This window comes from Calonectris borealis, chromosome 28 (genome assembly GCF_964195595.1).
Source record: "Calonectris borealis chromosome 28, bCalBor7.hap1.2, whole genome shotgun sequence".
Lineage (NCBI taxonomy): Eukaryota > Metazoa > Chordata > Aves > Procellariiformes > Procellariidae > Calonectris > Calonectris borealis.
The window spans coordinates 3,758,463-3,781,537 of NC_134339.1; the positions used below are offsets into that span (position 1 = coordinate 3,758,463).

Below are 23,075 nucleotides of genomic sequence, written 5' to 3' on the forward strand. Positions count from 1 at the left end.
CCCATCCCGGCGAAGGAGCCCAGCCAGGGAACGTCCATGTGTTTATTTGCTTTTCAAACCACAGCAGTTCCAGCTGTTGCCCAACAGACGCGTTCACAGCCTGGTGCCCCCCCTCCCATCCCCCCAAAACCTCGGTCCCCAGCCCAGGGTGCAGGTCCTGGGGACAGAGCTCAGCCCTGGCTCCCCCCGTGCCAGCCCCAGACCCTGTGCCCCCCACCCCAACGCCCACCCTCTACTTCAGCCCATGCAGTATTTACAGCCTCCACGTGCCCAGAGCCCCCGGGCAAACCACCCCCTCCCAGCACTGTCCCCCCTCGTCCTCCCCCAACACGGACCAGTGGTGCAGGATGGGGGTCTGCGACGACCCCTCCTGCGCAGCTCTCGCAGGACCCCCAGCATCCACAAACCCCCCACGCGAGCCAGGACCCATTGCCTCATGGCAGCCCCCCCGCCGCCCCAGACCCCTCGATCCACCCCCCCCCCCCCCCAAAGCCCTTCAGCACCATTTGCTCCCCACCTGCCCTCCCCCACCCCCGTACAACTCCAGAGCCAGAATAAATTAACCCCTCAGAAATGTCAGCACCTGTGTTAGAGAGAAAAAGAAAGTCAAAAGTGCTTGGAGACACCCAGTCCCGCCATGTCGGGGCAGGCAGAGCCCCCCGAGCCCCCCCAGCTGCTCGGGCAGGAGCAGAGTCCTGTGTTGGGGGGTCCCGCACACGTCTTGGCTGGCTCAGGGTCCGGTGTGACCGTGCTCTGCCACGTCCTCGTGCCACTCGGTCACCCCGATGCCAAAAAGACAGCCCTGTCTTGATGCCCCCCCCAAGCAGAGAGGGACCCCAGCATTATGGACTCCCCCTCCCATCCTGGGGCCAGGCACGGGGAAGGCAACGGGGGCTCAGTCCTTAAACCTCCGGCCGGCTTGCATTTTCTTGTAGTAGTGGTCCACCTCGCTGTCCACCTGCCCGTCCCTCTCGGCCGGCTTCCTCCGCAGCGTGGATTCCCGGCTGGCCGTGCCCAGCAGCCCCTCGGGGGGAGCATCCCCCCGCTCCCCGCCGCCCCCCGCCGCCCCGGGGATGGCGGCCAGGCTGCCGTAGCGTGGCTCGTCCTGCTCCATGTCGCTGACGGAGGAACCGGGGGAGACGCCGGCGCTCTTGGCCGGGCGGAAACCGCGGAAATCCTTCCCCATCTCGCCCAGCTCGTAGGCGTCCGGCCCCTCCGGCCCTTTCGGCCCCGACTTCCATTCCCAGGGCCCGTTGCCGGCGGAGAGGTGGACGACGGGGTGGTGGGGGGCGTGGGCGTCGATGGTGATGATGCTGGAGCTGTCCCGCTCGGAGGGCGAGCGGTACTGGGAGGAGTCGGAGCTGGTGGAGGAGGAGGAGGTTTCCGAGTGCTTGGGGGTGACGGAAACGATGCTCTGTTGCTTGGACATGGCGATGACCTGCATCAGGCGCGGGGGGTTGGCCACCCGCTGCGCCCCCCCCTTCTCCGCCACCATCACCCACTTGGCTCGCACGGCCGCCCCGCTGCCGGCCGGGCCCCCGGCGCCCGCCTGGCTCTCCTCGGGGATGTGCACCAGCTGCGAAGCGCCCGGCCGGGGCTGGATGAGGACGCGGGGGCCCATGGCCGCCCGCTCGGCCGAGCGTGCTTGCACCGTGGGGTAGAGGGAGGGGGGGACATCCTCGCCGGCGTCCCCCGCGCCCCGGCCGTGCGCCGCCTCCTCCGCCAGCGTCATGCTCCGGCCTTCCAGCGACTTCTGCTTCCACTCGGTGATGAGCTGCTTGGAGCGGGAGGCGTCCACGGGGACGTGGATGGTCATGTGGCGCCGCGCGGGGTCGTCCATGGAGGGGGTGTTGACGCGGGGCAGGGTGTTGCTGAAGGTCACCATGTTCTCCTTGCCCATGGGGCTACGAGGGGCCAGCAGGTCCACGTCCACGCTGGCCCGCTTCAGGCTACCCAGGGAGTTCTTCTCCCGCGGCACCGGCCGCGCCGCCTCCTCCAGCCGCGTCTGCGGGTTCAGCTCGTCGGTGCTCACCGACTTGTTCTGGTGGTAGACGGAGTCGTGGCCCCGCTGCGTCAGAGCCCGCAGCGCGTCCTTGGCCGGCGTCGGCGCCGGGACCCTCTCCGTCGGGGCACGGAAGTTGCCGACGGCGTGGTAAGCCTGCGGGAGGGGGAGCGCGGGGTCAGCCCAGCCCCAAGGACCGCGGCCCGCACCGAGCATCCTTCCCTCCCCAGCCCCGGCGGCCGCCACGAGGGCAGGGACCGGCACCCACCAGGTAGGCGGCGATGCCGGAGCCGATCAGGAAGCCCACGTAGACATCGGCGGGGTGGCTGCGGTACTGGGTGATCTGGGTCAGGCCACAGATGCCGGCAGCGATGGCAAAGGCGAAGACCAGGATGGGCTTGAGGAGTTTGGTGCTATCGGAGATGATGGAATTGAAATACATCTGGCGGCGACGACGATGGGGCAGGAACAGGCTGTTAGTGGTGGTTTGTGGCACCGGCACCCGCTGCCATCACGGCACCGCAGCCTCCCCCCTCCCGTCCCCAGCCCCCGGCCGTGCAGGGAGCTCGTGGGTGCACGTGGAACTGCAAGTGCCTGAGCGTGCATGGGTGAGAAGCCGTGCACACACGGGTGTGCACGCACCCACGCCCCAACATGGGCACACGTGTGTCGGGCAGAGCTTGTCTGTGCACGGGAGGGCGTGTGCCGACAGCAGAGGGACGCTGCTGCCCGGCGGCACGGGGCTCGCGCTGCCCCCGAGCCGGCACACGCGGGGGCCGAGAGCCGGGCAGCACCGGGAACTCACCGACACGTAGACGGCAGCGAAAGCCGAGAGCGTCGCGTGCTGGGACGGGAAAGTCTTCCTGCGGGGGAGACGGGGGTGCGCAGTTGGGATGGGGCAGGAGGGTTGGCATCGCGGCGCGGGTGTCCCCCCTCCCCGGCACGTACCTGGCGGAGAGGATGGCGTGCTTGTCCGTGCCCGAGCAGATGTCCTGGGTGATGTAGGGGTTGGCGTCGCAGGGGGTGCCCAGCAGCATGTAGTTGGGCTTGCAGACGGTCAGGAAGAAGGGCGCGTGGTAGCCGGTGGCCAGCTGGATGACATCCGTCACCAGGGCTGTGGCACAGAGCCCGAACACGTGGACACCTGGGGATGGCAGAAGCAGGATGGCAGGTCACCCCCTGTCCCACACGAGGCACCCAGGGCCCACCCAGCCCCGGGGCACCCACAGGCGCTGGGATGGGCCCAGTGCAGTGTCTGGGGTCTGGGCGGGGCTGTGCATTCCTGCTATCGCATCTGGGGTGCCCCCACATCCCCTCCAGCCCCGGGCCCATCAGACCAGCCCCCGCGGCGGGCAGGGCTCCTGCCCGGGCTGCGGCACAACGTACCCACAAACCTTACGGTCCGGCGCAGGAAGGAGTTGAAGTTGCAGCCGCCGGCGTTAATGCTGCCCTCGGCACCGGCGCGTCCCTTCAGCCTGGACTGCAGGCAGTACACGATGCCCTCCCCGACCATGATCTGCGGAGGAACCGGCAGCTCAGGGGGAGATCGGGGGGGGGGTCTGGGCTGTCGACGGTGCTGCCCTGTGGATGCAGGGCACTGCCAAGCTCCCTGCACCGGTCCCCTGGTGCTGCTGGCACCGGGACCCCAAGCCCTGGCTCTGCCACTGGGCAGGCTCCATCCTCACCCCCCCGCAGCGGGACGAGCCCTGGGACGCACCGAGGCGGCGGGCGCGGCGAAGGCCAGGCTGAGCAGCATGAGTAGCGGGATGAGCTCCTCGTTGGTCTCCACGTAGGGCATGGAGAGCGCCCGGTCGTAGCACTGGAAGCCCACCTTGGCCGGCTTGAAGAGGTCCGTCAGCTCCAGGAAGTAGAGCGTGACGATGGAGGAGGCCACGATGGGCAGCTGGGGGGGGGAAGAGCGTCGGGACCACCACGCCGCCCGCTACAACGGGCACCGGCATCGCGCAGCCCTGCCGGGAAGGGGCAAAGCCCCCGTCCCCTCCATGCCAGGGCAGGGCCAGGGCCCGGGGAAGGAGCCCCCGGCGCAGCCCCCCCCCACCCCACACCCCCCCCCCCACGCACCCCACACCCACCTCCACGAAGTAGAAGCAGGGCAGGAGCGTCATGCTGTCCTTGGGAGCCCTGGCCTTCTCCCGGGGGGGGATCATGGTCCTGGGGCAGGCGCCGGGGTCCCGCCGGGCTGCGCCTCCGCCCTGCCGTGGGGCAGCAGCGTCACCCCCGGCTCTCGGCCCTACGGGGGGGCCGGGCAGCCCCCTGCAGCCGCTCACCGGGGAGAAGCTGCCGGTACCCGGGGGCTGCCCCCGCCGGGACCCCTCGGGCATCACCACGGGGCGAGCCGGGCCGGGGCTGGGCTGTCCCTGCTCCCCCCAGGGGACCCCCAGCACCCCGGGGGGTCCGGCCGAGCTGGGGGCTGCGACAACAGGTGGGGCGGAGGCTCGGCTGTCGCGACAGGCGGCCACTACCGCGACAGGCGGCGAGGCTGCTGCGGAGGGCGTGGAGAGGGGGTGTGCCGCCCGCAGAGCCGAGCCGAGGATGGGGGTCCCCGGGCACCTCCCGGCCCCAGCCCCCCGAAACTGCCACCGAGCCCCGGCTGCAAAAAGGGGAGGGGGGAGGGATAACGGGGATGGAGCAACGAGGGGCAATAGCGGGGGGCAATAGCGGGGGGGTGCAGCACGGGGAGGGGTGTTAACGGGGGGGTGTTGCCGGGGGGGCAGCCAGGGGCTCACCCCGCGGCAGGGGCCGGAGGGGGGGGGGGCGCTCCCGGCGGTGCCGCAGCCGCGGGCGGGGGTCGGGCCGGGGGGGCGGGGAGCGGCCCTTTGTGCAGCCCGCGGCCGCCCGCCCCCCCACTCACCTCTGCTGCGGCCGCCCCGGGGCGAAGCGGGGCCGGGGGGCGGCGGGGGCGGCGGCCGCGGGGCTCCCCTGGAGCCGGGATGCTCCTGCCTCGGCGGAGCGCGGGGAGCGGCGGCTTCCTCCGCCCCCGCCACCTCCTCCTCCTCCTCCTCCTCGCCACCGCCTCCTCCCCGCCGCCCCCCGCCCCGCCCCGCCCCACCGCTCCCGGCCCCTCCCGGGGCGCTGAGCCCCCGCGAGGCCAGGGATGGGGGTCTGGGGGGGTCGGGGGAGAGACAAAGGGCCGGGTGGGGCCGGGGGCAGCGAGCAGGACCGACCCCCCCCCGCGCGGCTCTGCACCCCCGAAAGCTGCTCTGCACCCCGGGCTCTGCAGCAGGCACCGGGGGGGTCCCAGGGCCCCGTCCCATGCCCCCGCCTCCCTCCTTGCCCGGATCAGCCCTTTCCCCCCATGTGCTGCGGGGCAGTGGGGGTCGCACCCCCGGCTCGGGGACCCTCCTGCCCTGCAGAGCCCCCTCTCTTGCCGAGCTCCCCCACCCCGGGGCTAGGGTGACCCAAGGGCTGCCAAGCCGGGGATCCCAGAGCATGGGGGTGCGTGACCCCCGAACCCACCCCCGCAGAGCTCTGCCAGCCCCTGGCACCCACCTGGGCTCCGTCGGATGGGGCCATGGGGCACCCACCCTCCCCACTGCCACCACTGTGTGCCGGGGGCCTCAGAGGTGACTTGGGGGCGAACCCTTTTCCCATGCTCAGCGAGGCCGGTGCTGGCACAGGAGGACCAGGGACGGAGCCCAAGGCCAACCTCAACTGGAGCCTCGAGTCTCCCCAAATTCCGGGCTGGGGAAGTGGCTGCAACTCCCTTTGCTCCCCCAGGGACTTCCAGCACCTCGAGGAGAAGGAGGAGGCACCGCTGCCCTGTTCTCCCCTGCCTTTGCTGCTCCACGCTTGCACTGGATCCCAGTCCTGACTGAGCCCATACTCCACATCCCGTGCCCCATGTCCTGCACCCCACGCTCGGCCCGCCGCCTCCCCCCCACCGCCCACCCACTCACGGTCCCATCCGGGCTCTGGGCGGCCCCACGCCATGGCACCGGCCACCACGCGTTGCCCTTGTTCCATTTTCGGCCCTAAGTGGGCAGAAATCTCCCAGCGTATTTAACGTCTAAATCCCGAATCCCTGGAAGCCGCGGTTAAGCCGCTCTCCCTGCGGAAAATCCCCGGTTTCAGCCAGACTCGCCCCTCCGGCACTGGCCACGCCGCGACGCTCTCCTCCCGCCGCATGGTCCGACCCCGTCCCGCCATGTGCTGCCCAGCACATGGGGAGAGAGCGGGAAGGCGAAGCCGCCCCCGCAGAGGGACCCCCCCCTCACCCCAGGGACCCCAGCACCCTCCTCGCCGGCGTCCCCGTCCAGCCAGGGATGGGGTGGGTTCGTGGGTGCTGGGGGTCGGGGGGCTGGTGGGCGCTGGGGGGGTCAGGGTGCTGATGGCTGGGGGTGGTGGGGTGTCTGCACAGCCGGACAAAGGGAACCCGGCAATTTTGAGCTGTAAAGGCTTGTGGTGCATGAGGAGGAGGAGGAGGAGGAGGAAGAGGAGGGTGGGCTCCAGCCCCTTGCCCCGGTGTCCCCGGGCAGAGCCTGCGGGCCGGGAGGTGGCCGGGTCCGGCTGTGGGCAACGCCGGTTGCCGTGGCGAGGGCACAGAGCGACGCCCCGGTCCCAGCCCCGGCCGCTGCTCGGGGGCGCGGGGGAGACCCGAGGCGGGGTGAGGGGCTCAGGGGACGAGCCTGGGCGGGGGCGACGGGCGGCTCCGGCCGGGAGCCGAGGCGGTGGCTCCGCTTAGTGGCACCGGGAAGAAAGGCAGAGGGGACTGGGGCTGCCACTGCCACCACCATCCCCGCCACCGCCATCACCGCCGTCCCTGCCACTGCCACCGCCCCTGCCACCACCCTGCCACTGTCCCCGCACCCCAGCCCTCGCAGGAGCTCCCCTCGGGGCAGGGGTGTCCCCCTGGGGACCCCCGCCAAGTGCTGATGGTCCCGACCCCACTGTCCTCGTCCTCGCCAAGGGCAAACCCACGGGGGATGCTCAGCTCTTCTCCACGGCCCCGGGCACCCACGAGCCAGCACCCAGCACCCACCACCACACTCCCACCGACTCTCCCCAGGCAGGGGTCCCTGGTCCAGGGGGGCTGGGCCCAGGCCCAGGCGCTGCCGCATGTGCCGGAGCCTTCACGTGCCAAGAGCCGGATTCGGTTTCGGCTTTGAAAACAGCAGTGCAGAAATTCCCCGCGGCGGGTGCCAGGTCCAGCAGCTGGGACAGGCTGTTTCCTCCCTCCCACACTGTTTGTGCCGGGAACTCTTGACCCCTTTTATAAGCTGAATATTTAAAAACACTCGGCCCACGCTGCGGAAATCCCCCCCAGCTCCCCCTGCGCTGCCCCTTCCTGCCCCCCCGCCGCCCCAAAGCTGGACATAAAAGCGAGCCCCAGCCCCGGTCCTGGCTGAGCAGCATCCGGCCCACAGAGCCCACGGACCCCACGGCCGGGGCAGAGGCACCACCGGGCTCCACCGCAGCCATGGGGCCGAGTCCCGCTCCCGTCCTCGTCCTTGCTCTGCTGCTGGGGGCCATGGTGAATGGTGAGTGCACCCCCCCTGCACCCCGGGACAGGGACAGGCTGGGGCAGCGATGTCCCCAGTACGGGGTGGGGGGGTCCTGCCTCCGTCTGCAGCCGGGCGCTGCCGTGGCCCACGGGGAGGGGTTCAGGGACGCCGGGAGGGGACTGCTGGGGTGACCCTGCCCATGCTCCATCCAGGCTAACCCGGCCTCTCTCCCACCCGCGACAGGGCAGCCCCGGGGACGGATCCTGGGTGGCTACGAGGCCAAGCCCCACCTGAGGCCGTACATGGCCTCGCTGCAGCTGGACGGGCAGCACATCTGCGGGGGCTTCCTCATCGCTGAGCAGTGGGTGCTGAGCGCTGCCCACTGCACCGAGGAGACGTGAGTGCCGGGGGGTGGGTCAGTGCGGGGGCTGCTCTGTGCTGGGGCGGAGGGGGGCTGCTGGCCTCAGGCCAAATCCTGCTCCATAGCCCTGACCCCGGTGTTGGAGCACCAGGGCTCTGCTCCTGCCTGCGGTGACCCCCCGGGAGCTCCCGGCACCCCGTGGGGGGCTCTCTGGCACCCCGCAGCACCCTGTTTTCACGGCCGGGTGCAGCGACACCCCCAGCTCCGCGTGCCCCACGGGGAGGGCAGAGCCCCCACGCCCCACGCGCTGCCTCTCTTCCAGGGACGGCAAAGTCTTCCAGGTCCTCCTGGGCGCCCACTCGCTCACGGAGCCGGAGCCCCACAAACGCCTGTACCGGGTGCGCGCCCAGATCCCCCACCCCGGCAGCAACATCCACAACAACAAGGACGACCTCCTCCTCCTCCAGGTGGGCTCAGGGCCGCCGGGACCCTCTTCCCCCCACCCACCGAGCACGGCCCCGCTCCTGCAAATCCCTCTGCCCCTTGGGACCCCGCGGGGTCACGGACCGCAAGCCAGGCTGGGACTGGCTCGGTCCCCTCTGTCCCCCCCTTCCCTGTCCCGTGGGACCGTCCCCGCTTTCCCCACCAAAGACCTTTCGGCTGCATCCAAATGTCTCCGTCTTTCCCCGTGGTCCTCACGGCTCCGGCTGCATCCCGGGGGCTGCGGGTGGAAGATGAAGCCCTGAACACAGCCGAGGCTGGGGTGGTCCCGGTGCCCCGCTCGGTCCCGGGCCGTAGCCAGCCCCCGCTGACCCAGGTCCCCTCTTGCTTCGTGGCAGCTGGAGGAGAAAGCGGAGCTCAACGCGCACGTGCAGGTGCTGCCGTTCCAGCGGGAGGACAGGGACGTGGCGGCCGACACGGTGTGCGAGGTGGCGGGCTGGGGCACCATCAACCACAGCGGCCGGCGGCCGGACGCGCTCTACGAGGTAGAGCGGCCGGTGATCAGCCGCGACGTCTGCAACAACCGCACCCGCCACGACCACACCATCACCGAGAAGATGATGTGCACCGACTCCCGCAGGAAGGACACCTGCAAGGTACCGCTCGCCCCCGCCTCCTTTCCCAGACACGGAACCACGGCCGGGCCCACGGTTGGGGCTGCCGACCCCCTCGTGGGGTGTGGGGGGGCGGATACCTGCAGCCTGGAAGAGGCGAGGGTGCGGGGCTGCGGAGCAGGATGGGGCTGCATCCCCAGGGTGATGGGGACTCCTTGCCTTGTGCTTGGAGACAGGGACGAGGCCATGGGCACGACCCAGCGCGCCCCAAGGGTACCCACTGATGGGTCTGCCAGGATGCCAGGGGCCACGTGAAAGCCCCCCCCCGCCTGCTCCCCCACATCCTGGCAGAGCTGGGGGTCTGGGCTGCGAGGGAGGACAGGACTGACCCCAACCCACAGCTCCTGCGGGTGAAACCCGTGGCTGAGAGCACCCGGGGGCTGAAGCTCTGCCCCCCGCAGAGCCTTGGGTCAGGTGGGGACCCCCAGCTCCAGGGCTGGGGTGGGAGATGGGCCAGCAAACCCTCGGCGGTGCTGATGAGCCTTGGTCCCGCAGGGAGACTCCGGCGGCCCCCTGGTCTGCAGCGGGGTGGCCGAGGGGGTGGTCACGGCCGGCTCCCGCGTCTGCGGCAACTACAAGAAACCCGCCATCTACACCCGCATCGCCCCGTACGCGGCCTGGATCGACAGCGTCATGGCCTCCGTGGCTGGCGAGAGAGAAGCTTGCTGAGCCGTCCCCGAGGACCCGGCTCCACGCCACAGCTTGCTGCTGCCGGCACGGCCAGAGCACCCACGCTGCCGCTCGGGGAAAGCTGCACCGCTGAGCGCCGAGGGCTCCCACCGCTGCCCCGACCTGCTCCCGGAGCATCCCCCCGCACCAGGAGGAGGGTTGGGCTGGGGGACCGGCAAGAAACCAGGGGAAGGGGGTCCCCGGCCCCCCACTCGCAAAGCACGGGGCCCAGCTCGGGGGAGGGTGGGGGGTCACAGCCCCCCATGCTGGCGCAAGCCACAGGCTTTGCTGAATGAGCCCGTAACGCTGCTCGCGAGCCGCTGCAATAAAGCGATGATGATTCCTGCAGAGCTGCCAGGGCCTTGAGGGGGGTCTGCATGGGAGCCCCCTGCCCAGGGAGTGCGGGCAGCACTGGGAGGAGCTGGACACGAGCTGGGGAGATGCTGAGGCTGAGCCCGTGGGGACGGCATGGCCAGGGCCCCCCTGCACTCCCCACCACCGCTCCCTGCCACCCATCCCCTCCTTTGCCTTGGCCCTGTGCTGAGACCCCCCAAACTCACAGCTCTGCCCCGGAGCGGGCACGTGGACTCCACCGACACCCCCAGGCCCCCTCCCGGCCCCACTCCCATCCCCGCAGCCGAGCACCCCCAGCCCATCGCCCCCGGCCGGGCGCCTGGCCTCGGGGGGAGCCGGGGACGCATCCACAGGGCGATAAGGTCCGAGGCTGGGACCTCCCGCAGCGTCATTGTGCGACTATTTATTAAAGCAGAATCTGCAAATTGCCGATAAGGCGGAGGGCAGCACCGGCTCCCACTGGGGGGGCAACGAGGCCGGGCAGGGTCCGTGCTGGGACCCTCGAGCCCTGGGAGCCGTGGAGAGGCAAAGGGGGCTGGGCTGGGAGACGCTCGCGCTCGGCTCTTGGCCTGCGCTTGTTTTCAAGAGGGGCAGGGGTGAGGCAGAGCCCCCGTCCTGCCGCAGCCCGGCCTGCAAGAGACTCCATCCAGCTGGCACCGCCGCTGCCCGGCCAGGCCCTGGCAGGACCCTGGTCCTTGTCCCGTGTCCCCCATCGTGGGACCTCGGCGCAGAGAAGCCCCTTGCCCTCCCGCAGACGGGGCTCCCCCAGCCCTTGGAGGGAGCAGGGCCAGGGCGAAGGCACAAAGGATCCGAGCGGGGCAGCAGCATCGCAGCAGGGAATTGCGAGACCCTCCCAGCATCCCCGACCTGGGAGCCGGGCAGAGGCGGACAAGGAGCGATGGACACACGGCGGGAGGATGCTCCAGTGCAGGGGGAGGTCAGGCAGCAGGCCCTCGTATCGGGGATGGAGAAGGAGGTTCTGGACTTTAAAACCCACCTTCCGTCCCTCGCTGTGCACGCAGCCACACCGGAGCTCAGCCGCCGGCGGAGCTCGGCCAGCGCCGCGGGGAGCTGCTCCCAGCCGCGGGGCTCCAGCCCGGGCGGGAGGCAAAGCGAAGCGAGCATCCATCCTCCCGCAGAGCGGCCGCTCCGTCCCACCTCTGGGCAAACAGCGAGCAGCAGCCATCAAATATTAAATAACCCCAAACCTGTTCTCTGAGAAAAAGGAGATTAACGAGGATCCGGGTTGATTACAGTTTTACTTACAGGGGAAAAGAGCCTTAACAAGAAGTTGTAGTTTCCTAATTAGCCATTTGATTTTCCTTAATTACCAGCAGAATAGCAAGGCAGAGACCAGCTCCATACAGCAAAACATTAAATGGAGCTGAGAGACGAGCTCTTTGCCGTCAGCTCAATTTTTCACTAATAAATGAAAACGCAGTTCCAGAGGGAAAGGAGTACGTAAGAATTGGTTGGTTCTCTCCCTTAAATCGTCTCTGGGGACACCCAGAAGTTGGGCAGGAATTTGGCCAAGCCACAGATCACCTCCAGGCATCTCCACTATGCTTTGTCAGTTAGGTCCGATTCTGGAAAGGTGCTGAGCACCCTCAGCCTGGTTTGATCTCAGCAGAAGCAGAGGGCAGGTCTTCCTCGGCAGCTGCCTGCTCCTGCCCAGTTCCGAGGGCCACGTGCTCGGCACCCCGGCTCCTGCGGGCAGGTCCTTCCCCACTGGGGCTTCCGACAGCCACGCGCCCGAACAAACCCGGAGCAAGAGCTCCGGGGAGCTTCTGCCGTCTGGAAGTCCCGAAGCCGTGCTGCGCAGTAAGGCAGCTACACCCCGACTCGCTGGGAGGGCGGGAGGCTCGAGGGCTCTCCTCATGCAATTAAAAGGCCACCCTAAGAACTGAAGGACCTTAGAGAGCGGAGCAAGCACACAGCAATAGCCCGGGTCATCCGCCTAAAGATGAAAGAGCCATCTGCATTCAGCAGATGCAACGCTGGCACCATTCGTTTGCAATTTCTAGCAAATAAGAAGGCTGAGCACCGTCAAACGAGGGCAAAAGGTTGATGCGATTTACGTCTGACCTTGGGAGCGGTCCAGACCAGGAACGCTCTTCCTCAAACACGCTGAAGTGTCCGGCTTTGTCTGAACCTGGAGACTTGCAACAATCCTAATGACTTAACGTCTTCTGCTCTTATGTCTGTAATAACCTCACAGAAGCTTGAAAACATTAATTTCCCCTTCCGATTTTGCAAATGATGGTAGCTCCTTTCCTAACAGACATACAATTAACAGGGCTTTCCTGCTTCTCTTCTGTTCGTGCATGAACTGTCCTGGCCACGCGCTGTACAACCAAAGGCACACAAAAGCCAGCTGAAGTTTTGAAAACAAACCATTCTGTACAAAATTAAGGGAACTTTTATTTACAAAAGAGCTGCTGGTTCGGTGACAGCCAGAGGGGTTTGCTCCAGGCAGCAACACTCTTGTGTTCCTGCTCCTCTGGAGGGGGAAGAAATTGCTCCGTTAGAACAGAGATAGGTACGATGGTGAAGTCTCCCATCAGAGGGGCAAGTTTACTCAAAGGATGGAGAAGCGCAGGGAAACGGGGAGTAACCAGCCCACGCTGCGCTCCAAGCAGCCTGTAGCAAAGGATGAGCATAAGGTACCAGGTATTTGCTCCCCTTTCACTGGGGACTTTGTCTGGTCACCCCCAGCCACCACCCGTCCCCACTCCCTGCCCAGGCAAGGGCTGACGCCGGGGCCCAGGCTCAACCGCAGCAGGGCTCTCTCCTCCCACCGACAGGGAAACCTCTGGCATTCCCTTCTAGTTCTTCCCTGTAAAAGAAGAAAAGCTCCCTCCCCCTTTTTTTTTTTTTTTTTTACGACAGAAAGATCAATGCAAGAAAAGCAGCAGCGCTGCCGGTCAGCTGCTTGGCACCGTCCCCTCAGGACGATGCTTTCCGAGAGCTCAGGAGAAGAGTTGCCCTTCCTTCGTCCCAAACACCTCCGAGGAAGGAAACTCCGAGCAGCTCTTCTGCTTGGCGCCCGCTGTGCCCCGCAGAAGGTGCGCTCAGGAATAGCTGAGGGGCATCCTCCTCCACAGCCCCCCACACAAACAGTTTTTGATCCAGCGCTGCTCCCACTGTTTCACCGCAGTGACTTTGTTTGGCGATTTCAGCATCGTAACGCAGCCACACCTGAAAAGAAACAAAGAGGGGCAGCCAGGCCCAGGAGAGACAGAAGCCCAGGAAAAAAGCCAGCATTGCTGGGGTGTCTGTATTGGATCACGCAGGGAGCAAGGAATCCGAGGTGGAAACCAGCTTTTGTCATTTGCAGGTGATGTTGGTGAGCACTAAAAACCAGCTGAAACCATGCAAGCAATTATCTTGAATGAGGAGAGGTTATCTTGGAACAGAAGGCTGTCTTCAAGACAACAGCACCCAGCTGCTATTTATACATAAAACAGCAGACAGTCATCTTGTAAAAATGATCTGCTACAGAAACTTTCTGCTAAACCCAATAATTAAAGCTAATTCAATCACATGATTAGATGGATGTTTACTCCCTGCACAATTATTTTGAAATCCAGGCTCTTTTGCGAGGGTGGATGAAGAGGGCAGCACAAAAGGACTTAAAATGCAAACCTAGTTTGAAAGTGCCAAAAATGGCACCATGGATACTGTGATTATTTCCTCTCACCAGCTCCTCTCCAAGAACACAGGTAGTTTTATTTAAGGACCAGACCTGCAAAACAAGTTGGGGATCTCTCTTCTCTAACAAAGACTCCTACAGGCCAAATTCTGCTCTCCATTTACCTGTGCAGCCTGACTGCTCTCCGATTTTTCTGTTAAAGCAATATCATGTTTATTCCATGACACACAATTCAGCCCTGAGATGAAAGGTAGTTCAGCTACTGGCAATGACGAACGTAGTTAATTCTCACAGAGCTGGGGTTACTTTACACCAGGCAAAGTAATAAGATTTTTAATCTAACAGCCATGCTGCAATGACACAGCAGCAGCTCTCTCGAGTCAGTGACGCTGCTCTTCAACACGCATTTTAAGGATCTCGGTCTCCCAGGTTAGAGATGCCTTAAACACAACCACAACGGCTTTCTTCCATGCAAGGGGTAGTGCCATACACCAAAAGCCTTATTATAGAAGCAGCATTTCCTCCTGCAGACACAATTCACATAAAATGTTACTGGGATACCAGCTAGGATGGTAAACAGAGACTAAAAGAGCTTTTGAATGACAGAAAGAACAGTTCGAGTTTCTGCCAAGACCTGCGCTGACGGGATTACACGTGCATCGCTTACCTGGTACACGACTTGCATTCCTCTGTTGGGTATGCTCCTAAGTGAAGCCGCCTCAGATGATCAATTTTGGGCTGTCCAGGCGCCCTGGGTAGGAAGAAGAATGGGAATTTTTCTAGAATATCACTTTCTGAAAGCTGTTTGCAGGACAGTGAGCTGCATTTCAGTGGCCAACATGACACAGGCTTTGACTACCTAGTCCACCGAGTGCGATGGGATTCAAGACCATGCCAACATGAACCGAATCACAAACTAGCATTTTTCTTCCCCCTCCATTTGCCTTCTCTTTTCAATACTTTAAATTCCCAGCACATTGCAGTTCATGCAGAGAGGATTAACTGCTCTCAGGTCACACCAGCAAGTGGACGAGCCAAAAAACACAGGCGTCCCAAACCCACTGACCTCTCAGAGCTGCAAAGAGATCCCAGGCCTCCCGACACCCTCTTCTCACCACGCCACCTACTCGTTTCAGGTCTCCGTACCTGACAAAGGCATCAAACTGGGAAGAGACAGTGTGACCAACGAGCCCAGGAGCTTTCCCAAACTGCAGCCGGACAAGCTGTTTGTTCTGCAGCTTGCTGATAATGCCATCGTTGATGGGCAACCAATCAATATTGGGAATGAGCAACTGGCTGGGCAGGAGGCAACATTCGTCTATCAGGGTATCATCTGGCTCCGTTATGTGGTTTTCCTCACGACCTGCATGGAAAATGAAGCAGAGAGAGAGAACCAGCGTGACCTTGAAATTTCTCATTTAGAGATCAAGAGAATTGCGTGCAGTTTCCTCCTCCATCCGCCAACACAGCAGAGAAAACAATAAACTTGGCAGCTGTACTTGCCCTTTCTAAACACTACAGACTCACTCAGAAATTACTCCCCGCAATTATTCCTTTCACGCACAATCCACATTAAGGAAGGATTCTTTTGTTCAGGGAAACTGGCAAACACTTACAGCACAGCCAGAGTTTAGTCAGGAGCCTGAAGAGGAGGGACATGCTGTCCTGGGTGTCGGAGGTCGCTGTGTAGACGGGGAGGCAGCTTGGCTTCAACAGTCCCCAAATACGGATCACCACCATCAGCTCCCTGAACATGCCCAGGGACGCTCCGTCTCGCAGAAAGCTGTGTCCGGGCCGCACAGGGGAGCCCTGCAGAGGGAAAAACAGCCGAGACTGGGACTTACACGCAGTTCCACTGCTCCATTTTCAGACAAATCCAGTTTCAAGCAGTACACAGCCTGCGGAACTCGCTGGCAGAGGATGCCGTGGAGGTCAGAGGCATACAGAGGTTCATAAAAGGTTTAAACGAGTCAGACAGCTACGGAGCCCGCTTCTCTGAATGCGGCTGCCAGTCGCTACACCGCTGACACCCAGGTGGGCACAGAAAGAACCATTTTGTATTTCTGCTGTTTCTTACACTCTTCTCCCAAGTGCCTGTTTTGATAGGAACAGCGGGGTCGTGTGCGACTTGGCTAAAGCTACCCGAACACGGCTCACAGATTTTTTTGCTCCTCTCGGGCCTGTTCTCAGGAGCCCAGGCTCTCACCTGGTTAGGAAGGCTGGCCAGCAGATAGAGCACAAAATCTCCCACCCACTGGATGAGCTGCTGCAGGGACTGCAGCGTGGTCATCTCCAGGACAAACTCTTCCGTCTTCAAGTTAATCATCACCTTGTCAATGTCTGAAACAGAAGCGAGACATCTCCTGGCTCAGGAAGAAGATGGATCCGAACTTCACCCTCTATCCCTGCAGTGCCAAGAGAGGTCACCCTCCTCTTCCTCAAACCCAGGGAGTTACTATGAGACCGTGACGCTATATTGAACCTAAAAGGGGAATGATCTGATACAAAACACTCAGAACGTGGTGCCTGATGTTATGAGCAATCACTACCTATATCTGTGATCTTGGAGCAGATCTCGGTGAGTCGGTCCCCGGGACTCTTGTCCGGGGTGTTCAGGAAGTGTGGGCGTAGCAGAGATTTCAAGGTGCAGCTAATGGCGATCAGGAACAGCTTCGCGTGGTAGTCACACACGCGGGCTATCGTGCTGGAGGAGAGCTTGCAGAGAGATGCCTTCATGGCAACAATGCGCGTGGAGAGGACCTGATTGACAGAGAGACACCAAGAACAATACAGAAGTAAAGGCAGAATTAGAATAAACTCATTAAAGCAAGCTGCTTTATTCTCTTACTCTCCGTTTCTGCTAAAAGAATGACATGAATAGTGAATACTGTTCTGTGCATGTGAATACTGTTCTGTGCATGTACAAACAGTGCTACTGTTCCCAGAATCTCTGCCAAAAATAGAATTTACCATCTCACCGTAAGTTTCCAACAGGTAGAAACCCATTAACGTTAGTGAAAATGAACACTGCTTAAAATGGAGGTTCTTCACACCTCAAATACTGCTCGAGGATTCAGAGACAGCGCAGCCAGGTCGTTAGAGCTTCTGAGCACTGGCAATTACTACTCCCTCCACCCAGTCACTGAGACCCCTCCACGTGCCCACCCTCTGCAGGAAGCCAGGGAGCTTCTGCTCCCGCTGACCTGCTGCAGGGCCGCATTCTGGCGCATGTACTCTTCATGCAGCTTCTCCACCAGGTTCTGGACCATGTTGGGTTGGACGTGGAGCAGGATGTCCCACCAGTCGTAGCCAGTCACCATGCAATACTCTAACAGGAACAGCAAGTGACGGAGGGACATGTTCATGTCCAGCACATGGCCCATGGAGGGGGAGATACGAAGCATGCTCAGCTGAAGGGAGGAGGCAAAGGAAAATCCGTATCAAGAACTGGACTGAAAACCTTCCACAAAGCTACCACACGATACATGGACAACTGCAGCTCATCCCTGACCCAAAGATACAATTCCTGCAGTAACGGGATACATCCCTTCTTGTTTAACATGGAACATGCAGCTGTAAGTAACTTTCCCAGAACTTTTCTGAATGATCCGTTGCCACTTAGAGAGATAAAGAGAGAAGAACTAACACGCACCCCCCACGACAGGGCACAGTACCTTCCCATGACTATCAATGCCAGCCAAGGCCAGAGATGTCCAGGAGAGCTGCATGGCTTTGAAGTGAACCAGGGGACCAGCGGTTCGCTGTCTTTTGATAGTCTGCTCGTCCACCGGGCGCTGGGAGGAAGAGCCATAGAAGACAGCCATCATTTGCAAGGACAGGCGATGAACAATGTGGACGCTGCCATCGTGAAAAGCCAAAGCCAGACCTGGGGAGAGAAAAGAACCGAGGCTGAGCAAGCAACCCCTCTGGGTATAACCCAGACCTCGCCCAGAGAAGCGGCCACCACTGAAAGCCCATGTGGCAACACCACAGCACCCAAAAGGCTGTGGGCTCACAGGCACATTCGTATCTTGAGGCCACATCAGTGTTTCACAGAGATACGCCTCTTTCCATGGAAATTAAATGGGACAGCTAGGAAGATACCATGTCTTTCAAAGGTTTCCTATCACCATTTCATACGGTTTGTTCCACATTCTCACTTCAGCTACAGTTCAGACGATGAAGAAGGTAAAGTTTCAGGCAGAAGCTACACATTTAGGAGAAAGACAACAGAAACTCCTTACCCAATCCAGGGAAGAATTTGGTGTCATTCGCCACCTTCAGATCAGTATTGGTCAGGGAGATTGGCAGCTTCGGCAGAGCCACAGCTGAAACCCGATCCAAGTCATTGGTGGCAGAAAGAATCCGCCATTTCAGTATCATGGGTTGCTTGTCTCCAACTTTGAAAAATAAGTAAATAAGTGAGACATCTCTCCCCGAAGAGATCAGAAAATGCCACCCCCCGCTGCCAATTTCTGCCCACACTCCCCAACTAAATGGGATTACAGATCAAGCACTGATTATTTGTTCATTCTACCAGACCAGTATATCTCCCTCATATTTCCCTACTTTTTTTCTACTGATCTCAGTAATTGTACAAACAAGAACTTGTTTTGCTAAATCTCTTTTGATGGCAGGCTCTGCTGGTGGTGATTAAAAAAATCCTTATGTACAATAATCCTTTATATTTCACTGGAACAAACTGCATAGATTTGATTTTGTTATATCTGAAATCAGGTGGAAAAAACAGGCAGACTGGATAGCTTGATTAAACCAGCTTTGCTGCACAATCTTTTTCCTTTAGAAGGCTTGGCTCCCTTGGTCCCCAGTGGGAGCAGCGTTGCAAAGCACAACACAGAAAATGTCTTTTATTGAGTGAAAGTAATAATTAAACCACTTCCTGGAAACTAGCAATTTGTTGCCCAAGACGTGAACAGATGGAGTAGAGCATGTGACTGAGAACACCTGAAAAATAAATACGGGACTCTGGATAATCCCATATATGCGATAATGGATTTGAGAACCTGTCTTGCATTTTCACTTAGACCATGCTCCTATTTTAAGAGTATCTGGTGCAGAAACTCACCCACAGGGGAGATTTGCTGAAAGATATTATTGACCGGCAAGCCCTCTTTCCGCAGAGACCAGCACTCCACGATGCTGCTGTTTTGGTTGGAAGCACAAAGCAACACCTGCAGAACAGAAACCCATACTGCAACCACATGCACAAACTTTACAATAGGGAAAGACACTATCCCGTCGCATTTTCCGCTCCTCCCTCTCCCCTCTATTTTGAGGCTCCTTCTCCTTATTAATTTATATTCCACTAGCGAAAAGCAGAGGATTGTATCAGCAATAGGTAACGGTGAAGTCCCTAGTTCCAGCTAGAAGGAAAGAGAGGCAGAACTCTGCCATCTGTTATCACAGCCTGCGCCTCTCCACGTCACAACCGATGTCACTCGCGTGCATCGTAAACTAAACGTAAAGGAAAGGGCAGGAACTGAACTGACTCTGAAGCCAGAGCAGACACCGTGTTCTCCAACAAGGCTCTCCGTCCTAACCAGAGGAGAGAGAAGAGACGGCTTCACTGAATCACTTAGCTTTGCAGAATCGTGTTATCAATCCCTGGCAAATAGAGTTAAGGTACTAAATTAAGTCACACAGATCAAGAGCTCTAAGTGTTCTGGAGAGGGGCTGCTTTGAAGCTGAGACCTAAAGATGAAAGACTTCACATCCCAGAACCTCCCAGACAGCCCGGCAGAGCTCCCCTAACAACCAGTGCCAGATCTGGAAAATAAACAAAGCAAAGCGTAATCAGGCTAACGAAGGACGGGGCTTTTCAGGCTGCTTTTCCACGAACTGGAGGGCTCAGCCATTACACCCCCAGACCTTTTAAGTGCAGCCTGCTTGACAGCGAAGCTGAACTAGCAGCAGTTCCAGAAACAGCAACTAGAAACGCAAAGGGCATTGCAGGACACGGTCGTTCACCTCCAGAGCCACGTGGGGAAGCCAAACGCGGAGCAAACAGCTATTTCCTTGCTATTCACTTAACTCCTACTTGCTTTAGCAGCAGATGCTCACCTGCTCTGACATGTCCCGAGCAAGGAATTTCAGGTGAGTGATTGCTGGGTATTTGTCTTTGCGGGCAGGGTCCGTGGTGCAGCGCATGAAGAGGGAAGGCAGGATTTCGGTGTCTATTTTGCATTTCTCATTCACCACGCTGACGCAGACTTTGTAGAACTGGACAGGGGAGGAGCTGCTGCCATCCGATGTGGCCACCACGATGTTCCCCCCACCAGTGAAGGCGACATCCGCCAAGGCAACGCGACAGCGGAGGCGGCACAGGCTCTCTGTGGACGTCAGCACTTGCCCATTGGGCTTGAGGAGAGAGACCGTCACCAGCCCACTGATGGTCACAGCAATCCAGCCCTCCATGGGCTTCCCACCAAACAGCGTCAGCGACGGAGAGAACTTGACCCTGGAAAACTTCTCACCAAAGTTCGATGCTCCAGACTGTGAACAAAGGTCAACAGCACAAAGACATTTGTACCCGACACCCGCAGCGCGCTCACGACTGCGGCGCTCTCCTCGTTAAGTCACCGCAGCGCGGTCTGCAGAGCTGAACAGAGTCAGATGAGGGCACCGAGCTCACACACCCAACTCTGCTACGTGACCCCGGAGAGGCCCCTTTGCCCCCGCGCCAGAGCAGTTCCAGCCGCGCAGGCGGCAGCAGGAACACACCAGCCCATCAGCAAAGCTCTCGGAGCTCCGACCTCACTTATGGGGCCTGAACCTGGAAGACCGGCACCCCCTCTCCCTTTCCGCGGCCAAATCCAGCTCCGACACCAACCCGCTGCACAACCCTTTACGTCCCCATGCCTCGGGTTCTCCGGTACTAAAGAGAGGGAAAGGCTTCTCCCTGTGGGACACCCTAAGAGTTAATGTTTAAAAAAAATGTAAGTAGGTAACTTCTACTTGGCAGGCTTGCTCTTTTTGAGGCTGACAGAATTGGACACGTTTCTAAACAAGCCGCTTATCTCCATACGCATATGGCTCCCATTCCCAAATCCCTGGATCAAACCTCAGGATCTCGAACACATTTCTTCTGAATTACTACTGGTAGGCAAAGAAATGCTTTTATCTCCATTTTACAGCCAAGGAAATTGAAGCACCAGGCTAAGGAAGACACGTTTAAAGCGCCAAGAGAAACAAGGCATCCAATCCCCGTTGAAATTCAGCAGGAATTAGGAATCTGACTTTTCTTTTTGACTGGAAAAATTCCCCTACTCCACCTGCCCAAGGCCACGGAGGAAGCCCAGAGCAGAGAGAAGCACAGACAGGGGTTTCCCAAGTCCTTTGCTAACGACCCGAGCCAGCCTTCCTGACGGAGCCAGCCTTCCTGACGGGATGCCCTGCAGAGCTGGGACAAACCTTTTCCACGTGCAGAGCCAGCTTCACGCCGTTGTGCAGCCAGGACAGGGCCACCACCGGGTCCCCTTCCACCATACTGCCCACGGTGTTCTCCCAGCTGTTGGCCAAGTGATCGGTCATGCTCCAGCACTTGATGTGGCCGTCCGCGTCTGCCGAGAGCAGCCTGGAGCCTACGACAACGGCGCCTCGTAAGAACCAGGGGGTACAGCCAAAAAATCAACCGAGAAATCAAACCACCCCAGTGCAGTTCGAATGGAGGCAGCCAATTCGTGGCTGCGAAGCGACAAACTCCCTCTCCACAACAAATCGTGTACCATCGTTTTAGGGAATGCACGCACGTGAACGGCGGGACACAGGGATAACGAGAAGTGGTCCAAGCTCACCCGACTGATCCCACTCCAAACAAGTGATGACTTCAGCATGCCCAGAGTTAACGGAATAGACGTCCCACGGATGCTCAGTGTCGATGATATGGACCATGTGGGTGAGATCTACACGAAAAGAGAAGTGAATCACTGTCCCTCGTTACCAGCTACCCATTGGCATTTCTAAACCCACAGAGCCTCAGCTGATGTGGGGGAAGAGATAAAATATTTTCCATCGAGCAATTTTGGGAAGGGTAACAACTGTGCTTGGCAACTCCGGTGAGGTACCAGATACCAACGCAGAGCTTGCCCTGGTTTAGCAGAGTGAGAACCACTCCCCAGCGAACAAAACACCCATTAAATCTAAGGAATGGACTGCAAAAAAAAGAGCACAAATTTGTTGTGTTGATTAGTGCAGGTGAGAGATTTTAGGGTCAAAGCAGAGCACGGGCCACCCGGCCCAGTGGTTCCTGATGGCAGGGCTTGCCTAAACCCCTTGTGAGTTTCCAGGAGACGCTACCCAGCCTTCCACAAGGACGCCGTACCTTTTTCCTCCTCATTTTTGAGGTCTGTGGTGAAAGCGATGAGGTTCCGGCAGGACCACGCGCACACTAAGGGAATGGAAGGACAGTGGTTGCTTTTCGGCTTTTTCTCCCACTCGCAGACATACGCCAAGTCCATTGCGCCGCTGGCAAAGCCCCGGGGCCCCGCCGGCCCTGGGACCCCGCGGAGCGGGAAGAGGCGCTCACTGGAAGCAAGAAACAGCCAATTCCGCAAGTCACAGGCCGCAGGCGGAGGCCCGGTTACACCGGCGAGATCCGCCCAGGCCGCACCTCAACCCCCGGGCGGGGAAAGGGCATCAGCCCCCCGCTCCCGAGGGGCAGCGGGGACGCCGGGCTCCGGGGGGGCCGCACAGGTTGGGGACAACCCCCGCGGCCTGCCCCTCAGCGGCGGGGGGAAGCCGGGCCTGCCGCAGCGGTGAGGCGGGGGGAGCAGAGGGGGGCTGCCCGCCGCGGCACCGAGCCCACGGCGGGTGGCGGGGGGGGGGGCACGCCCGGCCCCTCACGGGGCGCGCGGCTGTGACGCCGGGGCGGGAGCGGCCCCACTCACCGGCCCGCACCGCCTCCCGCCGCGCACAAGGACCCCGCCCCTCCCCTGAGGGCTGCCCGCCGTGCGCCTGCGCTGCGCCCCTCCCCGCGCGCTCAGGCACCGCTGCGGACACCCCAGGCCGGAGGCCCTCAGCGCTAAGAAGCCAGAGCGCGCCAGTCCGTGGCTCTAATTTGCATGGGCGCCTACCCAGAACCCCACGGGGGCAGCGACAGCAAATACAATGGGGAGAATTTGGTGAAGTCGGAGCGAAGTCTGTTCGAGAGTTGGGGATTTTCGGATGGGGGGGATCACAACAGATTTACCCACGCGCGGGAGAGCGGTCGCCCTGTCCAGACCATATCTCTGTTCTTGAATCTTAAATACCGCCGGGGGGGCTTGGGTACCCGTGCTCGCTTCGGCAGCACATATACTAAAATTGGAACGATACAGAGAAGATTAGCATGGCCCCTGCGCAAGGATGACACGCAAATTCGTGAAGCGTTCCATATTTTTGGGACCGGCTCGCACCCGGCTTTTGTGGGCGCTGCCAAAAGGCGCCCACGCACCTCCCCCCC

General features: G+C 60.9%; 3 protein-coding genes and 1 non-coding gene across 6 annotated transcripts; 2 read left to right on the forward strand and 2 right to left on the reverse strand.

Moving 5' to 3' along the window:
- Positions 1-759: 759 nt before the first annotated feature.
- On the reverse strand, positions 760-4,170 carry PLPPR3 (phospholipid phosphatase related 3). Of its 2 annotated transcripts, none has more exons than XM_075175193.1 (7): positions 4,096-4,170; positions 3,720-3,905; positions 3,389-3,518; positions 2,951-3,146; positions 2,808-2,865; positions 2,271-2,444; positions 760-2,158 (listed from the first exon to the last, which is right to left on the reverse strand). In XM_075175193.1, the coding sequence occupies exons 1-7, from the start codon at positions 4,168-4,170 to the stop codon at positions 896-898; spliced, it is 2,082 nt and encodes a 693-aa protein (XP_075031294.1). In that variant the 3' UTR covers positions 760-895. The 2 variants fall into 2 exon arrangements, with proteins under 2 accessions (XP_075031294.1, XP_075031293.1); XM_075175192.1 differs by having other exon boundaries at positions 2,724-2,865.
- Positions 4,171-7,240: 3,070 nt separating this feature from the next.
- LOC142093855 (complement factor D-like) lies at positions 7,241-9,957 on the forward strand. Its single transcript, XM_075175415.1, has 5 exons — positions 7,241-7,500; positions 7,708-7,861; positions 8,148-8,292; positions 8,665-8,922; positions 9,436-9,957. Exons 1-5 carry the CDS (start codon positions 7,440-7,442, stop codon positions 9,607-9,609), a joined length of 792 nt encoding a protein of 263 aa, XP_075031516.1. The 5' UTR covers positions 7,241-7,439; the 3' UTR covers positions 9,610-9,957.
- A 2,402-nt stretch (positions 9,958-12,359) lies between these two features.
- Positions 12,360-22,508, reverse strand: MED16 (mediator complex subunit 16). Of its 2 annotated transcripts, none has more exons than XM_075175412.1 (14): positions 21,957-22,505; positions 21,430-21,537; positions 21,047-21,216; positions 19,697-20,128; positions 18,702-18,807; positions 17,860-18,015; positions 17,290-17,501; positions 16,819-17,025; positions 16,165-16,375; positions 15,822-15,955; positions 15,232-15,424; positions 14,762-14,978; positions 14,283-14,366; positions 12,360-13,161 (listed from the first exon to the last, which is right to left on the reverse strand). In XM_075175412.1, exons 1-14 carry the CDS (start codon positions 22,090-22,092, stop codon positions 13,035-13,037), a joined length of 2,493 nt encoding a protein of 830 aa, XP_075031513.1. In that variant the 5' UTR covers positions 22,093-22,505; the 3' UTR covers positions 12,360-13,034. The 2 variants fall into 2 exon arrangements, with proteins under 2 accessions (XP_075031513.1, XP_075031514.1); XM_075175413.1 differs by lacking the exon at positions 12,360-13,161 and adding an exon at positions 13,176-14,139 and having other exon boundaries at positions 21,957-22,508.
- Positions 22,509-22,906: 398 nt separating this feature from the next.
- Positions 22,907-23,013, forward strand: LOC142094029 (U6 spliceosomal RNA). Its single transcript, XR_012677595.1, has one exon. It is a non-coding gene; the product is annotated as a U6 spliceosomal RNA (small nuclear RNA).
- The last annotated feature ends 62 nt before the right edge of the window (positions 23,014-23,075 follow it).